This window comes from Lissotriton vulgaris, chromosome 6 (genome assembly GCF_964263255.1).
Source record: "Lissotriton vulgaris chromosome 6, aLisVul1.2, whole genome shotgun sequence".
In the NCBI taxonomy this organism is placed as follows: domain Eukaryota; kingdom Metazoa; phylum Chordata; class Amphibia; order Caudata; family Salamandridae; genus Lissotriton; species Lissotriton vulgaris.
Window position 1 is genome coordinate 881815745 of NC_141694.1, and position 23536 is coordinate 881839280.

Consider the following 23536-nt stretch of genomic DNA (forward strand, 5'->3'; position numbering starts at 1 on the left):
ATGGGACGGTACGACCGACACATGTCTCTCGGCTTCCCTTCCTTACGGATGACCACAATGGTGGCCAACCTCTGGTCTGGGGGAAGAAGGCCATCGTCCAGCGCTTCTAAAAACATATCACGCAGGCGGGGGGAGACCACGTCCGGCCGAATTTTGTATAACTCGACCGGGATGCCAATGGGCCCAGATGCCTTACCCGATCTCAACGAACGAATCGCAAGGGCGATTTCGTCAGCGGATATGTCTCTATCCAAATCCGCCCGCTCATCTTCAGAGAGACAGGGAAGGTCAACTGTCGAGAGAAGCGCCATTGAGTCAGCCTCGGAGCACTCCGAGGTAGAGGTGTAGACACCCCGGAAGTAATCAGCAAAGGACTCAGCAATGGCACTCGGGTCAGTGACCGCAGCCCCGTCGTCGCCCAAAAGCTCGGGCACGACTCGACTAGCCATCTCTCTCCTGTCCAACCACGCCAGCAGCTTTCCAGCCTTGTCACCAACATCATAAATACGACCTTGCTGTTCCTTAGCCAGAGCCAGGGCAGCATTTGTGGCAAGAGCATGGTATTCTGACTGTTTAAGAGCAAGGGCATGTAAAAGAGCGGGGTCGGGTTCGGGTCCCAACTGGGAGTCAAGGTTCATGACCTCCTCCTCGATGCGTAACAAGTCGGCATCTCTGACTCTCCGGGCCTCCGCTATGAGAGCGAAAGCCTCACCCCTCAAAACAGCCTTAAATGCCTCCCACAGGGTCGCGGCCGAGCCAACCGAGCCCTCGTTTTCAGAGAAATAAAGGTCGATGGCCTTGGCTAGGAGGGTGCGAGTGGTAGGATTACAGAAATACCACGGGTTAACCGCCACTGGCCGGTCCGACATGACTATGTCGAAGTCGAATGAAACCCACAACGGGGAGTGGTCGGAAATGCCCCACGCCAAAAACCGGGCCTCAGACATGGCAGGCGCGTGTGCCGCTAAGGTGAGGATGTAGTCTATACGAGAAAGGCTACCATGGGCACCCGATAGGAAGGAGAAGTGGCAGAGCGTGGGGTGTAGAAGCCGCCAACTGTCCACCAAGCCCATGGACTCGAGGAAGGAAGGCAGCCATAGTTGGGAACTCCGGAGGTCTCTAGGCGGATGTCGGTCCAGGGAGCCAGAGCAGACTGAGTTGAAGTCACCCCCCACTACCAGCAAGCCAGCAGGCAACGACAAAATGGCGCCACCAAGGTCTTGGAAAGTACTAGACTGCAGGCCCGGGGGAACGTAAACCGAAAGCAACGTAAGGGCACGCCCCTCCCATCTCCCCGCCACTGCGGCGAAGCGTCCTCTCTCATCAATCTTGGTGACGTCTATCTCAAACGGCAGGGACGTACGCACAAGGACACCCGCCCCCTGAGAGCCCGAAGAGAACCCAGAGTGGGCCACCATCTTGTACCCCTTGCGGTTGAGTGCCTTGCACGAGTTACCAACCAAGTGTGTCTCCTGCAGGAGGACAACATCGGGCATATGACGTTTGAGCAGTTGAATCACCACCCCTCTCTTGATACGGTCACCCAGCCCATTAACATTCCAACTGATTACTCTTAGTTTCCTACCCCCCATCATCCAGCCGCCCTCCCCACCCAGCCCCAACAATCCTCAACAGCAAGTAGAACTCAACAGCGTACAGGACCCATTGCCTAAGAGAAAGAAGAAAGAAAAAACGAACAAACAGATAAACTTCCCCAAATCCACCCCCCACCCTGCACCCCTGCATCAGACTAAAAAGCCCCCCCAACCAGCAGTGTGCCTGTCGCCCCATTAACTAGTCTACGAAAAGCCCCCAGAGGAGTAAGGAATCTCTACGAACACCTCCCGCCACCCTCCATGTAAACGACAGGAGAATCGGCAAAGTCAATTAAAGAATAGCATCGACAGTCACATATAGCAGGGCCACCAACCGCCAAAGTTTGTCCAGTAGAGCCAAGTCTCATTGATCCGAACCACCAGTCGCGCCCCCAGCATGTCCATCCCGATCATCCCGGCGTTGAGGCAGAGTGTCCAGCAATTCACTCACATTTTCGGGGACATCAAAGAACAGGGCACAGCCCTCATGTTCAATACGAAGCTTGGCAGGGAACAACATCGAGTACTTCAAGCCCATGTCCCTCAGTCGTCGTTTCACTCCCACATAACTCTGTCGCTGTCTCTGTACTGCCCTGGTAAAATCAGGATAGAAATGTACTTCCGAATTCTGGAACTTAAGCGGCCCATGTCTTCTGGACGCCTGTAAGATCGCGTCCCGGTTACGGAAATTAAGGAGCCGTGCAACAATGGGTCTAGGCGCCATGCCCGACTTCGGCGGGCCTCCCGGCACCCGGTGGGCACGCTCCACTGAGAAAAAGTTACTAAGACCAGAAGGCGCTAGATGGGTCTGTACCAGGTCCTCCACAAAGAGGTCCGCCGCCGCTTCCTCCAAGCCTTCCGGAACTCCAATGATGCGGACATTCTGCCGCCTGGCACGTCCCTCAAAATCCTCCAGCCTCCTGGAGAAGTGGTCCGTAGTCATCCGCAGGTTCCGGACCTCAGTCTGCAGGTCCGAGACGTCGGTGGTTAGGCTGGAAGTTTTAATGTCCAATGACTTCACACGGTCATTGGTCTTACCCAGGTCGTCTCTGATAAGGGTGAGATCAACTGCCAAAGTGTCCACCTTGTGGGTCAAGACCTCATGTTGCTTCTGCATTTCGGCTCGTATGCCTGTGATGGCCCCCATAATGTCACTGAGGGTAGGCTCGGAGCCATCGGGCGAGCCCGCCGATGAAAGTTCTTTAGTGGAGGTCGCCGCAGCAGGTGGCGTCCTCGGCTGAACATATCGCTCAATCCTGTTCAGTTGAGTTTGAGACTTTCCGCGAACGCCTTTGTTCGACGTCTTGTCGGGGTCTCCTCTGCCCGCCATGATGGGTCCGATGGGAACAAAGGGGCACTCTACCCAAGCCAGAGCCAAGCGAGCCAAGGCGAGGGGCAAAGCCAGTTATTCGGGCCAGGCCAGTAGAAGCGAGCAGCGTAGTTACAAACACTCCGCCAGTGGAGACCTCAAGCAGTTAATACGCATTCCAATCGTACGGAGTGGCAGAGATCGCAGAGACAATGGCGCATCCGTGACACGGAGTTTCACTCGACGTAGCTCAGCGTAGGAACCACCAATTTGGAGGCGGAAAGCAGCGCCCGCTTCAGTGATCCGTCAGCAAGCAGGATCCACCAACGTGGATCAGGATTTCGAGCAGGATATATGAGGAGGATCGGAGGGTTCGCGGAGCTCCGAGCTTACGCGGCCATCTTGGTTGCTCGCGAAGCTCCTCCCTCCATTTGGTTTTTAATAGAGCTGTCGGGTTTTTGGATGGGAATTATGAATTTTCAGAGACGATTGAGATATGCTCTGTGAAAAGATGGAAATCTGCACTTAGCATAATTGACAAGTTGGATTTCACGCAAGATGCTGTCCCACAGTTTCCTGTCATGTAGGTTAGGATTGTCTGCTTACATTTATTTATTTAGGAGTTGGGTACACAAGAAGTGAAGTATACTAAACAGATCAAGAGTGATTAGCGTTCAGTTTAATGTATTGGAATCCTCTATCTTGTATCCTTTGGGCACTGACCCAGTATCAAAATATGAATTGAATGAATATGAAAAAGAAATTCAATTTGTATTGGCCCTGAAGAGTCTATTAAATCTAAGGCAGTTTGTTTCTGCCCTTAGAGAAGGCTTCAGAGCAATCTAGAATTTGGAACCCCACCGTAGGCAATGATTGACCAGACCATTTATGGTCATCGAAGGGAAGTTGCTGAATCAGCAGAGAAGTCATTCGTTAAAGAATTCTGAGGGACCATCCTATGGATCCACCTTTTATATGTATTTGGGTTTTGGTTCCAGTGACTCCTGTGCACAATACAATGTATCTTGAACTTGATCCCTAGAAGCAAGATAGTGTCTTCATGAAAGAATTCACTTATGTCTTTTTGTCTAAGTTTGAAGTTTTAAAAGCCTGTCTTTGAATTTTTTTGTCCAGCATGCATAGATTGTATTGCAATAGCCTAGGCATTCCATATCAGGCATCAACCTAGCGAGTGGTTTGCAGGAGTAGGAGAACTTTGAGTACCATGGTGTGTTGCACCTTGACGCCTTTGACAACAGCAATGACTGAAGGGCAAATATGAAGATTATGTCAAGAGAGATTCCCTTGTACTTGGTCTTGTATGTAAGCGCATGTTCCAGACTGAAGAGCCACTGTACAGATATGTTGGCCCCTTCCTCCCTCTCCCCACTGCCTGTGATGCTACGTTCTCAGATATTGCTCTAGTTAAATACAGAAAACTTTTTGTCGTCCAGTGTTGGGTGTGGTCTAGGTATCCCTCAAGTGTGGCTATTGGGTATCATCGGCATACATCTAGAAATGCATCCATCATTGCGCAAACACCTGAGCAGGATGGCACGTGTAGCGACTGACTAAACACAATCATATGAAGATTTCTGGTATTTACCAGATGACACCCTGTATGTATTATGCAGGCTTGTATCCTGCGCGAGAGCAGAATCAAGTGGATCTAACATATGCACTCCCATACAGTCGAGCACTCTGTTAGCCTGGGCATCAGTTAGTTGCGATTAAAAATATCTTATGGCACAGTGAATTTGAGGTTGATCAATTCTTTGAAGGTGACACAGAGCTCCATACTGAGGTTAAACAAGGCGAATTTGGTTCCTCTCATGGGTTGGAACCCAGATTTGATGTTGTACAGAAGATGTTTTGATCAAAGTGTTCTTATGGCTGTCCTGGATTTTGCTCAATCAATCAATCATGGGTTTGTTGAGAGCGACTACTCACCCGTGAGGGTCTCAAGGCAGTGAGGAGGAGGGGAGGTGCACGTTCCTTTCCATCAAGGAGGGGGTCTGTCGAAGAGCCAGGTCTTGAGGTTTCTCGTGTAGATGGGGAGTGATGTCTGCCTGAGGTGGAGCAGTAGGGTGTTCCATGCTCTGGCCACGAGGAAGGAGAAGGAGCGGCCTCCTGATCTGGTATGGGCTAATCGTAGGGTTCTTTGGGGAGCGTGGAAGTTGGTTCGGCTGTTGAGGTATGCTGGTCCGGTGTTGTGTTGTGGGGGCTTTGTGTGCGTGGGTGAGGATCTTGAAGGTGATTATAGCCTTGATGGGGAGCCAGTGGAGTGTGCACAGGTGTTGGGAGATGTGGCAGTGTCGTGGTAGATTGAGGACCAGTCTTGTGGCGGCGTTCTGGATGTTTTGTAGCTTGCGGGTGAGGTTTTTGTTTATTCCGGCGTAGAGTGCGTTGCCGTAGTCGAGTCTGCTGGTGACGAGGGCGTGGGTGACGGTTATTCTGTGCTCGAGGTGGATCCATTTGAAGGTCTTACATAGGAGGCAAAGGATGTGGTAGCAGGAGGATGTGACGGAGTTGATCTGGCAGTCCATTTTGAGCTCTGAGTATAGGATGATTCCAAGGGTGCGTGCAAGGTCCATGGGGGTGGGTGGGCTACCGAGGGCGGTGGACCACCAGGTGTCGTTCCAGGCATCAGGGTGTGGGCCCATGATGAGTACTTCTATTTTGTCTGTGTTGAGTTGTAGGCAGCTGCTTTTCATCTATTTTGCGACAGCTTCCATGCCTTCTTGGAATTTGTGTTTGGCTGAGTTGGCTTCGTTGGATAGGGAGAGGATGAGTTGGGTGTCGTCTGCGTATGAAACAATGTTGAGTCCGTAGGTTCTGAGCCATGTAGACGTTAAAGAGCATTCGGCTGAGGGAGGACCCCTGAGGGACTCCGCAGGTGGTTTGTGTAGGGTCGGAGAGGAAATAGGGGAGTCTGACCCACTGCGTTCTGCCAGAGAGGAAAGAGTAGATCAGATATTAGATGTTGGAAATTGGGCAGTAGTTGACAAGTACAACGTGCAGGGCGTTTCTGTAGTAAGCTGAATATTTATATATATTAAATATTGGTTTATGTACAAAAGGATTAAATTCTTTACAAGAGATGTGTTGATCACATAGGTCATGACTCTAGCAAATCACAGGAACAATTTTTCCCTATACCCTCTGCAGAGAAACATCTGCTCGAACCATGAAAATTCGACAAATCAGTGACCTAAGTGACAATATTTAACAGCTTCTGATCGCGGGAGGTCAGGGTTCCAATCAACTACTGCAATCTCGCATTGACTCGAATGACATTGCTGAGACATGGTGCAGTGATGTATCCATCCTGCACTACTCACATTGTACTGTTTGTAGGTGGAGGAAACCTGCTATAACACTCAAGTCAGGGATGAAGAATTATATTGTGTTACTTTATATTTGATACTAAGGCTCATTCTCATTTTGATGTGGTTGCTTTAAGTTCCTTCTTTAATTGTTTCTTCCTTCTCTTTCCGCACCCAAAAAGCTTTTAATATACATTAATTTCAGGCACAAATTGTTAACAAGTAAGCCACTTCCAACTATACTCGTTATTTATAACGAATTTACAGTGATATTAAAAATCACATTAGTCAATCAGTAGCACTGTGGCAGTTCTATTCTCACTGGATCTTTTCTTTGATGATTTGTAAGCTGCTGCTTGTAAAGTACATCAGTGCTTGGCTGAACTTGTGTATTCAATTACACGTGGAACTATTTGGTTTCGGGCTGTCACGTGTACACAAAAGCAGTTCATTGCAGATTTGCAATTTAGTCTGACATCTCAGATGCGATTTCAGTGACGGGTTCGTCTCAAGCTCAGTTTTTCCTCATTGCCCACAGTCGAGGATCAAGGTACAGACCAGGTCACACTTTAAGTCTTCTTTTGCTGCTAACCTTGGGTTTCCTTTCACTTCTATTTTGAGCCTATCATTTATTTGCCTGTATTGCAAGTCCATCTGCCAAATTCCAAGTCTCAAGGAAATGCCTTGTCTACAGTAACACTCAAAAATCATTTAATCAGAAATGTTAGAAACACCCCGCAAATATATAAGGAATAAAGTGCCCCAGCTAAGCATTATAAGGATATTACAAGTCACAGAGAAGTTCCATAACCATATAGAGGTACAAGGTCAAAGACCAAGTTCCTTGATAAGGTTATGGAACTCCGAGGTGTAATATCCTTATTACGAATGCTCGGGGTTACTTTATCCCACATAATACATGGCCACACCATCAACTTTCCTGCAAACCACTTAAAACCTTAGTGTTTAGCTCTTTCGTATGAAAGTGCAAGCATGTTTGTAAACATGAAGAAAACAAATAAAACTTCTAGTGCAAAATTGAACATATCAAAAACCTGTTAGATATTTGTTGCAAATAGATATTAAAAACAGTTCAACACAAGTCAGCTTAGCAAAAAAAATGTAAAACATTTTTAGTAGCTCGGGCGTGTAGACGCTAGATTCTAGTTTTACTCTAAGGAATGTAAAAAATATACATATTCTCTCTGCTTGACATTGTAGGCTATTAGAATAGAGCAGAAGAAGGAAAAGTGCCATGACCTAACCTTCCTTTTCCAACGGCTGCTGGCTCTGCAGCATTCATTGTGACGTCAGAACCCCACTGTAATAACTTATAATAGTGGAGTTCTGACGTCTTTTCCTTACAGTCGGTGACTTGGTGCATTGCAAATCTGAAAGAAACAGGTTAGTATTAGATTCCTTACCTTAGAATATCCCCAGGCGTCAGTCTGGATCTGGAAACTTTTGCGTAGCAGTACCCCTGCGCGTCGGTAGGCGTCGTCTGCAGGCGTCCCCTGCGGCTCCGCGTCCGTCGTCGGCGTCGTGCACCGTGATGACGTCGCTGGAGTATATAGACGCCGCCTCCGCGCGCTGACGTCAGTTCTTCTTTTTTCCGCGCCAGTTAGCGCAGATCCGAGAAGTGCAGTACTCCGGTCTTTTGACCAAGTTTTTTGATCTTTTGATCTTTTTTGACTCTTACGGTGCCGGTAGGATGCCCGGTTTTAAGAACTGTGACGACTGTGACCGGACGATGTCGGTCACAGATCTTCACCGACTCTGTCTCCGGTGCCTGGGCCCCGACCACGACGTGGACGCCTGCGTCGATTGCCGGGCCTTGACGAATAAGGCTAGGCGGGAGCGGTCCCGCAAGCTGCTCGAGCTCCAGGTGTCGGCCCCGCGTCGGTCAAGGGAGCGATCGAGGGAGCGGTCGCGGAGCTGTCACGGGCGCTCCGGGAGTCATCACCATTCATCTGGTTCCTCAGGTAGGAAGCACAAGAAGTCGGGCGTCGTCATCGTACCCCCGACGCTTGCACGATGCGGCCGGGGGTTCGGGTGACCCGACCCCCGCGGCTCCGCGTGAGTCGCCGACGCGGCCTGCTCCATACCCTGCGGTCCCTGGGCAGGGCACGTCGCCCGAGGAGATAGAGGCGTTGCTCATGGCCATGAGGGCTCTTTCTCCTCCGGCGGGTTCTGCGGCGCCTTCGGGCCCTGTGAACCCGTCCGGGGGCCCTAGCAGTTCAGGTGCCCCTGCCTCGACGCCGTCGGGTGCTCCGGCCCCGGCGCCGCCGACGGCTCCGGTCCCGGCGCCGCAGGGGCCCTCGGGGTCGACGCCGGCTGGTCATCCGGCCTCTCCGGCGCCGATTCCATCGGGGCAACCCCTGGCGCCGGCGCCTGTGCTCCGGCGCCGGCTCCGGGCGGCGCCGTCCCCATTCCCTCTCCGAATCCGGACGCGGAGTCGGACCGGCGTCGTCCGACGCCGGGTCCGACGCCGATGGGGCCTGTGAACCCCGAGAAGCCGGTCTACATTGTTGACTCCGAATATGGTGAAGATGTAGAATACGGAGAGGGGTGGGAGGGGTCTGAGGACCCTCTGACACGCGAATGTCAGTACGGCATGGACTGGACGGGTGACTTGGGTGACGCCAGTGGTCTGGATGACTCTCCCCACCCTGGCTTTGTCTCGCCTCCTACCGTGGCTACGGAGGAGGGGGCTGCTTATTCAGTGGTGTTGATGAGGGCTGCCAAGGCCTTAAACCTTGTGCTCCCCGTCGCGGCCGTGAGGACTAACATCCTCACTGAGGTCCTCAAACCGCAGTCATGCCCACAGGAGCCACTGCTGCCGTTCAACGAGGCCTTAACTGACGTTCTTTTGGGCACGTGGTCCAGGCCCGCTTCAGGTTCGCCTGTTGATAGGAACGTGGCCAGACGCCACCGTCCGTGTTCGGACGACCCCAAGTTTCTGTCCACCCATCCCACCCCTGAGAGTCTGGTGATCCAGGCCTCCACTTCCCAGACCGCATTCCCGTCGGCCCCGCCCGACAGGGAATCAAAGAGGTACGACCAGTATGGCAAAAAGGTCTTCTCGTCCCTGAGTCTGGGACTGCGGTCTTGCAACACCACGTGCCTCTTGGGCCGCTACACCCACTCTCTGTGGGATACGGTCGCGGACCTGCTGCCTGAATGCCCGCCGGAGGTACGGGCTAAGCTCGGCAAGGCTATGATTGAAGGCCGGGACGCAGCAAGATACTCCATCAGGTGTGGTCTTGATACGACCGACTCGCTGGGCAGAGCGATGTCCACGACGGTGGCGATTCGTCGCCATGCCTGGCTGAGATCCGCCAACTTCTCGGCAGATGTCCAGAATGCGCTAATGGACATGCCGTTTGATGGCAGTCGCCTGTTTGGCGACAAAGCGGACCACGCGCTGGAGCACTTCAAGGACTCCAGGGTCACGGCCAAGTCCTTGGGTCTCTCGACCCAGCGCCAGCAAACGGGTTCGTTTCGCTCCTTTCGTGGCCAAGGAAGGGGCGGTCCCACACGTGCTGCCAGCCACGCGCCGCAACAGACTTATCAACGCGGTGGTGGCCGTGGAAACCGCCGTGGTGGCGGTCGGGGACAGCGGCGAGGTCAGACCACACCTCCCCCCGCAGCATCTGCCACTAAATCCTCCTAGTCCGTGCTTTCAGGCCCATGTGACGCCGGTGGGGGGCAGGGTTCGCCATCACCTCTCCCACTGGCGCACAATAACATCGGACAGGTGGGTGCTGCAGCTCGTCCTAAGGGGCTACTCCCTCCCCTTCGAGACAACTCCTCCAGCCATGCCACCGGAGAACCACCGTGTGTCGGGGGACCACTTGGCACTTCTGAGGGAGGAAGTTACGGCCCTCTTGGCCAAGGGAGCCATCGAGCGCATTCCTGGGCCAGAAGTAGGACGTGGTTGCTATTCCCACTATTTTCTGGTACCCAAGAAGGACAAAGGGGGCCTACGTCCTATCTTGGATCTAAGAAACGTCAACGGCTTCCTCCGGAAGGAGAAGTTCAAGATGTTTACTTTAGCTCAGGTCTTGGCTGCTCTAGACCCGCAAGACTGGATGGTAGCGTTGGACTTGCAGGATGCGTATTTTCACATCCCCGTCGTGCCGGCCCACCGGCGTTACCTGCGGTTCACGGTAGGCCACGAGCACTTTCAGTTTATCAGTCTTCCCCTATCTAGACGACTGGTTGTTGAAGGCGGGCTCGCCCCAGACAGTCGTCCACCACCTTCAGATGACGGCAGACCTCCTGCACGAGCTGGGGTTCTGTATCAATGTGCCAAAATCACACCTGTGTCCCTCTCAGAAGCTCCTTTTCATCGGAGCGGTTCTCGACTCTGCGCAGTTTCGGGTCTATCCTCCGGAACGGCGAGTCCAGGATATACAGGCTTTGATTCCCATCTTTCAGCCGTTATCCCGGGTTTCGGTCAGGATGACGCTGCGGCTGCTGGGGCTGATGGCTTCCTGCTTTCTTCTGGTGCATCACGCCCGGTGGCGGATGCGGGCTCTGCAGTGGGACCTGAAGTTTCAGTGGGCCCAGAATCAGGGAAATCTGTCTGACCATGTCTTGATCTTGGAGGGCACTGCAAGACAACTGCAGTGGTGGCTTACGGACCGCGATTGGGTCAGAGGCAGATCCCTCTCCCTTCCCCAACCGGAGCACGTTGTTGTGACGGACGCGTCCCTCCAGGGCTGGGGAGGCCACCTGGGAGAGGCAGAGATTAGAGGCATCTGGTCTCCGGTGGAGTCCCGGCTCCATATAAACTTTGTCAACGGGAGTGTAGTGCAGGTGTTCACGGACAACACCACCACCATGTGGTACTGCAACAAGCAGGGCGGGGTGGGGTCGTGGACCCTTTGCCAGGAGGCGCTGCGCCTCTGGCAATGGCTGGAACGTCTGGGCGTGACTCTGACAGTTCAACACCTGGCAGGTTCTCTGAACGCCAGGGCGGACGAACTCAGCTGTCGGTGCTCGATGGATCACGAATGGCGTCTGAACTCGGACGTGGTGCAAGGCCTCTTTCGGCAATGGGGAGAGCCTTGGTTAGATCTATTCGCCACAGAAGAGAACGCGCAATGTCATCAGTTCGGCGCGTTGAGTTTCCAAGACGGCACTCGCACGGCGACGCCTTTCGGCGCGAGTGGAGTTGCGGTCTGTTATACGCCTTTCCGCCTATACCACTTCTGCCCAGAGTGCTGAAGAAGATCAGGCGCGACCGGGCCCAAGTCATCCTTGTGGCTCCGGACTGGGCTCGAAGGTACTGGTATCCCGAGCTACTCAGCATGTCAGTCGGTCCCCCGATCCGCCTGCCCCTTCAGGAGGACCTTCTGTCGCAGCAGCAGGGGACGGTCCTCCACCCGAACCTGTCCAGCCTCCACCTCCATGCGTGGAGATTGAGCGGCGGCAGTTGAGGCCATTTGACTTGCCTCCTGAAGTCTGTGATGTGATTCTGGCAGCCAGGCGTTCCTCCACGAAATCGGTATACCCCTGTCGGTGGAACAAGTTTGTGGCATGGTGCACAGCAAAGGCTGTGGATCCTCTCTCTGCCCCTCTTTCTGAGGTTCTTCTCTTCCTTCTTTCTCTTGCCCAGCAGGGCTCTGCTCTGGGCACTATCAAGGGCTACCTTTCTGCCCTTTCGGCCTTTCTGAGGCTGCCTGATCAACCTTCTTTGTTCAAGTCCCCCATTGTAACGAGATTCTTGAAGGGCATCACACACATGTATCCACCTGTTCCGTTTGTGATGCCTCAGTGGGACTTGAACCTGGTTCTAACCTTCTTTTTTTTTTTTTTTTTTTTGAAACCTTTATTGTGCAGATGCAGCAAACAAATACGGGCCCACAACCACCTGGCCGGCCGCGAAACATTTAAAGCACTGTTGCAAACTATACGATGACTCAGTAGCACGTCAATACCAATAAACAATCAATCAGAGTTACACTGGACCCAATCGTACTACCGAGAGACAGGAGGAATGAAGGTTAATTTTTAAAGTTTTTTAAGGCATTTTTTAAAAATATAGAAACAAGAAGAGTCATAGTCCAGTCAATCCCACTACAGCACGAGTGTGCAACGATCAGCAGGTGAATCCCAAGAGACAAAGGGAAAGTTATAATCGGAGTAGCGGCATTACGAAATACACATCAGGATATTTAAGCACACATTATGTCTTATGCCGGTCAGTACCCACCTCGTATCGAACCAAACTACGGACCCAAAGACAGAAATAAGACGAGAAAAGAAGTTGGAAGGAAGAAAAAATAAGGACCATAGAAACGAAAACGGACAAAAGAAAATCCCCCCCCCCCCCCACCCCCCACCCTACACGCATGCAGAGGCTACGGCCTACCCACCCCCCTAGCAGTGTGCCTGTCGCCCAAAAAAGAGTACCCGAAATATAGAAACAGAGACATAGGAAAGGAAGAAAAGAAGAAGAAATTCGTATAAAGCCGGAGGAGGGCCAAATCTACATATTCCCGGTCATCCCCGCCATGCATTCAACCTCCACCCCATAAACAAGGATTAACGATATCAAACCTCAATTACAGCATTAAATGGGGAGAGACATCACGTTTCGCACAGTCAAACATATCATAGAAGCGTTCCAACCCGAATCTCCGCCAGCCAATCAGTCGCGGATCATGAAAAGGAATCTCTCAGCCCTGGCCAGATCGTGAAAATCCCCCTAAACATGGCATCCGAGGAGGGCCCGACCCAAACAAAGCAGGAGAACAAAATGGCCACCATCGGTAAAGAAGAGGCAGGTGAAAACAAAATGGACGTCTCCAGTCACCAATAGAGCCGTAGGCACACAAGATGAGCACCCCCAGATGCATGAGATGGTACCCAGTCCACCACAGGGAGAATAAGGCTTGCGAGGCAGCAGGTACAAAGGGGTCCAATGAGTGCAGGATCGGCGTTTGAAACAACAGTAGCAACCTCGCAGACAGAGTCTCAATCCTCGGCAAAGATAGAAACAATGTAGCACCGCTGAAGCTGGCGGGCGAGCGTTCACGGGCACCGTGGCAGCCAGGGACAGTCCGCTCCTCCCTGCACTCACGCGGCAACATGGTAGCCCCTTCAAAGACTGGCAAAGGTAGACCAGTACAGCGCTGGGAACTGGCCGGTCGCGACCGCTCCGAAATGAGCGCAACATTATCGAGCTTCTCGCCCAGCTCACAGGAGAGTGCACGCCATTCAATCCGTAATTCGGCAAGTGCAGCCAGAATGGCCCCGCAGGTTGGCACCGGCTGCAGGTACAGCAGCTCCTCAGCCCGAGACGATCCACAGAGTCCAGCACACAGCTCACCATCAGGCAGGGTGGCACAGTCGTGATGCGAGGTAGCACTCGCCGTCCCAGGGGAGACAGCCGCCATTTCTCCCTCGTCGGGAGATGCACAAAAAGAAGGGGGCGAGATCGGCACTGAAAGGTTGCAGTCCGGGCCGCCGATGCAGGCATAACACACTGTCACAGAGTGATCCTCAGGGAAGGCCATTGCTGCTCCGTCTCAAAGCGGGGGCGAACTCCGAGGCGACCCGCAAGTATCGGGCAATCACCAAGATGGGGTCGGCTCAGCTCAGTCCCAGCGCTGCACAGGGGAAGTAACCGCAGCGGGCTCCCACGTCTCCAATGTGAGCAGACCGCATGAAGCGAGGAACCGAGGTGCTGTGAAGAGGATCTCGTCCGATTCCCCCCGTGACGGGCGGCGCGCAACAGAGCACCAGTTCTCCTCGGGCTCAGCAGACTGTTGCCGATCCAGCGGCTTCCGGCGGCGAAGAACAACACGGGTCCCGGAGCCAGGGCTATGGAGGCCACGCAACAACTCCGACGATATCTCCCGCAATCCGGCAGGCAGAGACCTCGGAGGAACACGGACAATGACAGCGCGATTATACCATCGTCCCGCTGCGGCACGAACACAGGATAGAAGGCAGGATGTCGGTGCGGGATGCACAAGCTTGCGGAGCCGGGAATCTATACTTCCGTTCAGGTCGCCATCTTGGCTCCTCCCTCGGTTCTAACCTTCTTGATGTGTGCTCCCTTTGAGCCACTTCCTTCTTGTCCTCTCCGTCTCCTGACTTTAAAGACGGCCTTCCTGGTTGCCATCACCTCTGCCAGGAGGGTGAGTGAGCTCCAGGCTCTTTCTGTCAAACCTCCTTTCATGTCCATTCATCCAGATAAGGTGGTTCTGAGAACTAGACCTTCTTTCCTGCCCAAAGTTGTCTCTGCTTTTCACATCGGGCAGTCCATCACCCTCCCTTCCTTCTTCCCGCCTCCGCATCCTTCAAAGGATGAAGAGCGGCTCCATCGTCTGGACCCAAAACGTGCGCTTTCATTTTATATGGATCGCACACGCCAGTTCCGGGTGGATGACCAACTGTTTGTTGGCTACGTGGGTGCGAAGAAGGGACGGGCGGTACATAAACGGACCATCTCTCGGTGGGTCGTTCTGTGCATCAAAGCGTGCTACTCTTTGGCTCGGAAGGAGCCTCCTGTTGGGCTGAGGGCCCATTCCACTCGGGCCACGGCGGCTACTACTGCCCTGGGCCGGGTAGTCCCCTTGCAGGACATTTGCCAGGCGGCTACGTGGGCCTCGCTGCACACCTTTGCGAGGCACTACTGCCTGGACAGTCAAGTCCGGAGGGATGGCTTCTTTGGCCGTTCTGTCCTCCAGGACTTTCTGGTGTAGGATTGTATTGGTTCGCAGACCCACCACCGGGGTTGGTATTGCTGGGGTATCTATTCTAAGGTAAGGAATCTAATACTAACCTGTTTCTTTCAGATGAACAAGTTACTTACCTTCGGTAACGATATATCTGTAAGAAACAGTAGTTAGTATTAGATTCCTTACCGCCCCACCCATCCTCCCCGTTCTGCGAACTGATACCTAGGGTTAAGGACATCCCTTTCAGGGCCCTAGTTTCAAATGGCACCAGTGTTGGTTCTCACATGGCTCTGCGTGTTCTGGCGCGGAAAAACTTTGTACAAAGAACTGACGTCAGCGCGCGGAGGCGGCGTCTATATACTCCAGCGACGTCATCACGGCGCACGACGCCGACGACGGGCGCGGAGCCGCAGGGGACGCCTGCAGACGACGCCTACCGACGCGCAGGGGTACTGCTACGCAAAAGTTTCCGGATCCAGACTGACGCCTGGGGATATTCTAAGGTAAGGAATCTAATACTAACTACTGTTTCTTACAGATATATCGTTACCGAAGGTAAGTAACTTGTTTGTCACGAATTGTAAAGAAATTAGAGACTGCCATTTATACAGGGATTACAGAGCCCCATGTATTATATATATATGTAATATTTTTCCTGAATCTTGAAAACCCTGGGTAAGGTTGTTGTATTGTAACGTCAGATTCATTTCAGATCTCACAAACTGGGTGCTGTTCCTATGAGGTTTTGGGTGGGAGAGCCACGGGCGACTGTGTAACATCTCTTGCTTTGAACCTAGGAGTTGTCATCGTGGTCTTCAGCGGATGAACTGGACACCTCAGGATCACTGAGCCCCATGTCTGGCAGGAGCACGCCCAGCAGGCATCGAACGGTAATGTCCAGCTCACCACCTACCTGCCATGCTCAGGGGCACTGGCGGGGAGAGGGGGAAGCATCCAGCTCCTATGTGCAGTAGAATATTCAGATGTCGTGAGTGACCCCTTCCGTTAGAACTAATGCAGCATAGAACACAGATCAGCCCAGCACACATCAATTCAGGCAGCTACCCCTGACACCCCTGCTACACCCTGCATGAGACTGGACCACAGAAACTCCTTGGGTTTTTAATTTTCCTTTTTTTTATCCAGCTGGAGTTTACGTCTTTCTTTACAGTTCTGTTAATTGATTTTTATTAATATGTTCTGTTTCTTTGTAGAACTATCCGTTTAATTTGCACTTTTTTAAGAATAACACCTGTAAGTTCTCTCCTGATGAGCTTCGGTGATTTCCATTGGGTTTTTCTACATTCTTTAGATACCTGTAGGTCCTAGTGACAGAATGTGAAAGGAACACTGGCTTTTCCGGGGGCAGAGAGCATGAGGGCTTTTGTTTTGGGGGTTCATCTGGCTTTAATCACACAATGATAGCTACATAAAAGCACCGTCGTTGATCCACGACATAAGGAACTTTCGCCAGAATTAATAACGAAACACTGTATACTGCAGTGAAGAGCGGCTGAAAATATTTGCAAGGAAAAATAGAGATTTCATACTATTTCAGCCTTTTTAATTATATCGTATCTTGAAACAAACTGTAATTACGAACGGTGTCTGAAATATATGAAACGAGTAGCACTGCAGGAATGCTAAAACATAGCAACGCATTTTCCAATCATAATTTGAGTTAATTGGGAAGATCTCATGAGTGTGAGTTTTAGTGTGGGTCCAGCAAATGTCCCAACAGGTTCTCCTTCTTTTAAATGAAAGCTCTGTGTGTGCTCTGAAGCCTCCTGGCTGTTGATGCCGATACACAGAGGCGAGGCGGACTATTCTGGGGTTTCACACGTCCAAAAATGTTTTCGGTAAGCGGTAGAAAAGCCAGTTTCCTTGGTTCATGGGAATTAATCACCTCATTTGATTTGTTTTCCTTTGCTGCTCTTTTACTTTTATTTTCATCAGTAGCTTGTCTTTATTTGCCTGGACTGAACATTCTTCTTTCTTTACCCCCTGTTCATTGCAAACAGCCACGGGGCCAATGTAGTCTCTCACAGCCTGGACCCTCTGTCAGCAGTCCACACATCAGGTACCTTCATCTCCTGATTTCCACACTCTGCTCTAGAACTCAAAGAGGATGATGGAAATTGTCCATGTGACGCTTTTACTCCTGCCCTGCCTATGTTCGGCTAAAGGCTCTAAGCTGCATGCTTCCTTTCTAAGTAGTTCACCCACAGTCAGCACGATAAGGTGCTAAAAATCAAAACAACTGCACAGACGTATTTTTATCTTATATTCTGAGCAGAATGAAAAGTGACCAGATGTTTTCTATAGTACTTTGTACGACTGGCCTGCCAAACATTTAAGAGCATTCTGGGAAATAAAAAACACTTGCAACTGTAAAAATGGAGTACATGGCACTCAGTTTTTTATCATCCTCTTTATTTCTAGATAATTATAGTAGAACTGACAAAACCCACCTTTATGAGGGGAACACACGTTTCTTACATTCATGGACCGGCTGATGTTCCCTTCATTTTGTGGATTTTTTCCTCATTGCTTCAACAGTTAGTCAGGATTTACAGTGGCTTGTCCTGGAAAATCCAGTGGCTTGGATTTGTTTCTTCTGTATTCTCTGCAGCTCTAGCACCTTGCCAGATAACACACTAACATTTCTCTAATCATATTATTGACTCTTTTTCTCAGCAACAAGTTTTTCCTTCCTCCCTGTACCCACTGGAGGGCAGTCTTGCAGAGGCAGCTTTTTACGTTTTTTTAGGATTTTTTTGTATTCTGTGAGTCCGTTGTCCACTCCTGCAGCAAACTATGCTTCTGCATCCTCTGTTGTTCTCGTGTCTGTTTCCGCGCGCTCATGCGCATCTGTGTGTATGTGTACGCTTGGTTGCACGTGTATTTTATTTGTTATTTCACAACCCAGTGTTCAAATCATCCCCTCACACGTTCACTCCCATTTAGAGTGTGCGATTCAACCCACATTCACACGACAATCGCATTCGAACCTTTATCACTTGATCTGTGAACGTGATATTCTGCGGAAGCTACCGTTTAAGCGGCCAGGTGCAGGCAGAACAGGATCATAATAGGTTCTCAGTCCCATTTCCAACTTGCTGTGACGGAAGCAGTCCCACAAGTCACACTCTTTGTCGAACTGTAGGGAAAACACAGAACGGGGCTTCATCTGTCAAAACCTCTTCGACTGAACTGCAGCTCCTTTGAAGGACCAGCAGTCCCCCCACGCCCCCAGCACCTTGAGACCCTTACGGGTGAGTAGTCATGCTTTACAAGCCACCTGATTGATTGATTCATAGAGAGATGCCTGATGGCTGTAAGAAACCTAGTTTACCAACTCCATTCAATTTAAATGGTCCAAAATCCTAGCCTAAAGAGGATCAGGCCTGCACTAGACATTGGTGTGTAGTGCAGATGATGAGATTGTTTAAGAATGGCAACTATAAAGCGAAGGCAGATTATGCACCACACAGGACAGTTCATGGGTCTGTTGTGGTATACAGAGCCTGCCGAGCCAGGCCTCTCTGGAGATTGTGGCAGGCATGCAGTGGCAGAGGGACTCTTATGAGGGGTTATAAGGCAGAGAGGTTGTGGCAGGCTGAAAGGTGTGACACTACACTGCAGCATTTTATAACAGACTCATGGCGCAAAGGATGGGCAACTTTATAATCACGGGGTGCACACTCTCTGAGGTGGGGCAGTCTTCCTGGTAGAATCACAGGAAGAAATCTGGTTTCCTCGCAGCAGTTCAACAAGTATAAACAGTTATGATCACAGGTAAAAAGAAATCATGAAAATCGTCAAAAACAACAACACTGCATTGTGAATCCACATCGGGATTCTTAAGGGTGGATGGCCAGTCCCTCTGGTAGATGTCCATACCCTTCAAGTCTCCCAAGGCCAGGAGGGCTCAAAGCTAGGAGCTGGGGAGGCACTTCCCAGGAGCTACTGTTTGAATGAGCAGCAGCTGTTGGCAGGCAAGTCAATTCTTGGACCAGCAAGCCCTGTTCAGCAGACCGACCTAAATATCGTCTACATAATTAGCGCCCTATTTGAGTTAATAATCGAAAAGCTAAATCAATGGGACACACTTTTTGCAAATGCTATTTAGGGCGCAACCTTTCTGATGCTACTTCTGTACTTGACATTTCCACAGATGACAGGCCTTAGTGAGGAAGTGCTCCGGTAAGCTCTTCTGCATTTCCCGGGGTCAGGGGATCAAACAGTGGCCAGGTGTGACAGTGAATGCTTCAGAGATAGGTAAATACTAAGCATCACAGGACTTCCAGCCCATGTGTAGCGTTTGTGGGTAATCCGAGAGACGGGTCATACTCATCCACGCTATCCAGCAGACAGGTTGGGTGTTCCTGCTCTCTCCCAAAGGAGGGGACAGAAACTTGTGTGCCGAGTCATTTGTATTAGTGGGACTAGGGATACAGGTGTAGGGCTTAATTTAAGCCGGTGGTTTCCGGTGCTCGGCTCCAGGCACCTAATTGCCAGCACCAGGGCTTATGACTGTCTGCCACATAGTGGCGCTGTCTGGCTAAGTTAGGTATGAGCACAACAGCTGTTTATTTGTTCAGTTTACATTTTCAGTGGCTAATACCTGCCTACCAGGCCATTTATATAGCGTTGGGCGCCTGGAGTAGTATGAACTGTCACACTTGTAAAAGTGTGATGGTTAGTAGCTGTGGGTATACTGTCATTGGCAGGTGCAATCTGTGGTATAATCTGCAGTGACTTCCCAACGAGAGCCAACAAATTAAGCAATGGACCGGATACCCCCTAGTGGAGACAAGCTTCGAATAAAATGTTTTTTTTAACTCCCTGCGCAAAAATCTGAATAATCTAAATGTGAAATTCTGAAATAACTTGAAAGCAAAGCCAATCACACATCACACCCAACATTAAAAGGTGTTGATGACTCATTTTTTAGTCTTGCCTAGATAGAGATTGATTGTTTTGCCACACTCATGTTTCCATATAACTTTATAATAACAATACCTAAGTTAAACATATTTTGCCTTTCGGGTTAGACCTCTTAATCCATTGGTCTATTCACGTGTCATTCACATTTTGCTTCCGGGCACAAATTAGCTTTAGTCCTTGTCTAAAGAGTGAGTAGTAATGTTAAACACTGTAAGCACGCCAAATAAGTAGAACAGAAAGCATAAGCAAAAATTGTTGGTTTTATTAAAAAAAATAAAGGTTTAAACTTAAAAAGTTTCTTTACGCTTCAACTAGTGTAGATAACGTACCAGTACAGTAGCAATAGATAAAACACAGGCTTGCATGGTGGCCACCGTTACCTGGTTTGGCATTGGTACATTTGTCGCTAACACACAACTGAAACTAAGTTAAAGACATGTTTGGCACCGACGAAAAGAACGACAAAATATATAGGACATTTCTGTATAGTGTCCATTTCTTTTTTTGGGAAAACCACAATGGTTTTAAGAGCGGCAAAAGACCCCTTCAAACACACTGAGCACCTGACCATCTCAATAGCAACTGCCCTTTGATAAAGATCACAAAGAAGTGAGTAAAGGTGGTGAAGTGAGTAAAGGTGGTAGACAGACCCCTTTTCTGATATGTGATCATATTTCGGTTGTATTTTTTAGCCAGCATTATGCTGAAGTTCTTCAGTTGTTCAATTTTTAAGAATACGACCCGTATACCTAGCCTGCAAGGCTGTAGTTAGATGTACAGCAGTTCTTGAGGATCCATGTTTTATTAAATTCAATATGGAGCTAGGAGGGATCTCCGTCTTGTTATCCCCACTACCAGAAAGAGCGAGGAGCGATTAACATTCTAGGTACATTGGTACGCTAACATTGAGTGAGCTGGCGCTGCCAGTGGCGTGTTGAGGATTCCTCCCAAGGGCTTACTAAGACGGTTTCTCCGTCATCACAAAAACATGGCCGTGCACCACACCGTTCTTACTGAAATCATGTCATCGGTCTCCGTACAATCTGCGCTGTACCTGTAAAATACATCCTCGCCATGAACATGAGCATATTGCATTTCTGACCAAGAAAGTACGTGTGCACTCTTTACTGCCCGTAACAGTGTTCAGGAGTGGGGCGTGCCAACCAAAAGCCTCGCTTTCACACAGTGTCTTCTGTTGAATTGTGTCCTTTGCCAATGCATGTTAAAACTGAATGTCAATCATAAGACCACTAACAGATACGCATGTTTCTTTTTCCAAAACTGTCGAACAGAAATGTAAAGTGCTGATACCAATGCAGATGTGTTAAGCTTGCTCGCGCAGCATTGTTGTGGAATGTGTTAAGCGAGTCTCCTCAACAGACTCCCGGCAGACAGAGCTTTGTTGCTTCCTCGAGTCCGAGGCATGCGTAGCAGCTTCCGGCAGCGTCAGTGGCGCAGCTTTCAGGCCTTTCGCTCTCCCTTTCGCTGCCTGCTTAGCTGTTCATGAACATGTGTTTTTGCGGTGGCGTACAGCACAATATTCAATTTGTCTTTCAGACAGGCATGGAATATAAACGAGTTACCGCTGAATAGGAAGCTTAATCAAAGGCGCGCGCCAGTCAGGCTGCGTTTGATGTGCGCCGTAGTTTCAACTGATACAGCAATACAGGCTGTCACTGTGTTCCTTAATGTTTGGAAATGCCTCTGATCAGAGTACTGTGTGTTTGATCTTGCACTGCATCGTTAAACATTGATAGACTGTGGTTTAAGAGCAGACTGATGCACATGGTGTGTATGTGGATTTTTTTTACTGCTGGAAAAAAAAGTTTAGGAGTGTTTTAGTAGACAAAACGTGTACCAGTCATGTTTTCAGCACGTCACACGTACTCGGTACCAAACACTTCTATTTTCTTATTGACTGTTCTGGACTAATCCATAAAGATTTTGCTGTGATTTATTCCTGTAGTGAATATGGCTTCCTAAATTTTCATAAGCAAGCCAGGTGTATGTCAGGAGATCCCGAATTGCCTTTGAAATTCAGGAATACTATAAAAGTAAATTACTACAACTGGTGGTAAAAACTTTGTGAGTCAGTCCCTTATGCTCACCATTTCAGTGAACCTGTAGTGAGGATCTTTAAGCCTCAACTAACAAACATTTTTGTATAACTAAGTGGTACTTTACTGCGCAAAGCAAACAATTAGTGATTGAGCTAAAGTACTCATTTGATTGTGGAAAGGAGTGCCGGCTTTAGTGGTGGTGGCGCCCAGTGTGACAATCTTTCTTGACGCCCCCCCATGACCTCCTTTTTCATTGATTCCCTGACTACCACCCTCCAATGGTGTTCCACATCTCCCCTTAGCCCTTCTCTCACATTTATTTACTTTATAGCGGTACTCAGCCTAATGTAGTGTCACAGCTTTACATCATAAACACATTATACAGAGACAATAGGTCATACAAGTGTGTAAATCAATGTATAGGAAATGTTATTTAAGACAATGAGGACTACAAGACATGAATCACATATAATCCATACTGGTAGTCTTTATATGTTAACAGTTCTTGGTATGGAGAAACAAAGGGGAGGGTTTTCTATCTTTTCACACAGCGCCGTCCTCAAGGTGCTGTGCTGTGGTGCATGAAAAGGAGAGTGCAAAACAGTACCATATATTCTAAAATATGGTGCTTTTGCTTTCTCCTCTACTGCCAACTTACATAATGGTTTTCTGACCACAATGCACACACCAATACACAATAGTGCAAAGGCGTGTCTATGTTATCAAGCATAGATTTTATACTGGAAGCTTACCCTTCCTGTACTAATTCTAAACTTTGACAAAGTTTAACACTTTACCACTTTTCAAGTGTGCTGCACTGTACAGCACAATTACAAAGTTGGAAAGGTTTGGAGAAAGTACATCTGTTCTCCAACCTCCAGGATGTGTAATTGTTAATGAAAATCCCATTCTAACAAACTTAGTAGATAGGGATTTGAGTCAGAATCCATTGGTGGGGGCATAGGAATGTTCATGTAAAACCCCATGACATGCCTTCTTGACACAAAGAAGAATATAATACTACTTATGTTACCTTGGCACTACTTCCCAACACAATTCAGGTTTTACACTGAAAAGTAAACCCCATGACAACACTTTGCATCAGGTTTGCTTCACTTCTGTGATGAACACTAGGCACAAAGTGTTAGTAAATCTGCTCATTAAACTCAGGATTTGAAACGTAACACATTAATTGGGGTGTCAAACTAATAAAATTGAATTAGTACTTAAAGGAACCACTTTTATCAATGTTAGAATAGTGAACGTTTGAGGAAGAAACCAATGAAATTCTAAACCTATGCTATGCAATTTGCATGCAGCGCTTTGGTACCAGTTCATTACTCAATGTGCTATCGTTGAAGTCTTGCAACTCATGAACTCCAAATAACAAAACAATCTCTGTGACAAAAGCAGTACCGCTCTGAATGACCTACACAAATACAAAGTTGTTGTTTGCAGCAAGAACATTAAGGTTATATGTTACTCTATCGTGAGTCAAAACTGTAACTATACAAATCATAGCTCTCTCCATTAGGTTTATTAACAACCAGAGTTACCATATTATTAGTCCCTGAAAAATGGCAGGCACAAAAAGATCCAT

At 49.4% G+C, this 23536-nt stretch overlaps 1 protein-coding gene across 2 annotated transcripts in view; it reads left to right on the forward strand.

Moving 5' to 3' along the window:
• SYNE1 (spectrin repeat containing nuclear envelope protein 1) overlaps window positions 1–23536 on the forward strand; it is a 2319318-nt gene that overhangs the window by 2223576 nt on the left and 72206 nt on the right. For both annotated transcript variants that reach the window (XM_086926873.1, XM_086926874.1), the window contains 2 exons: window positions 15724–15816; window positions 16948–17006. In XM_086926873.1, coding sequence (XP_086782999.1) covers window positions 15724–15816; window positions 16948–17006 — 152 coding nt within the window. The remainder of the gene's footprint in view (window positions 1–15723; window positions 15817–16947; window positions 17007–23536) is intronic.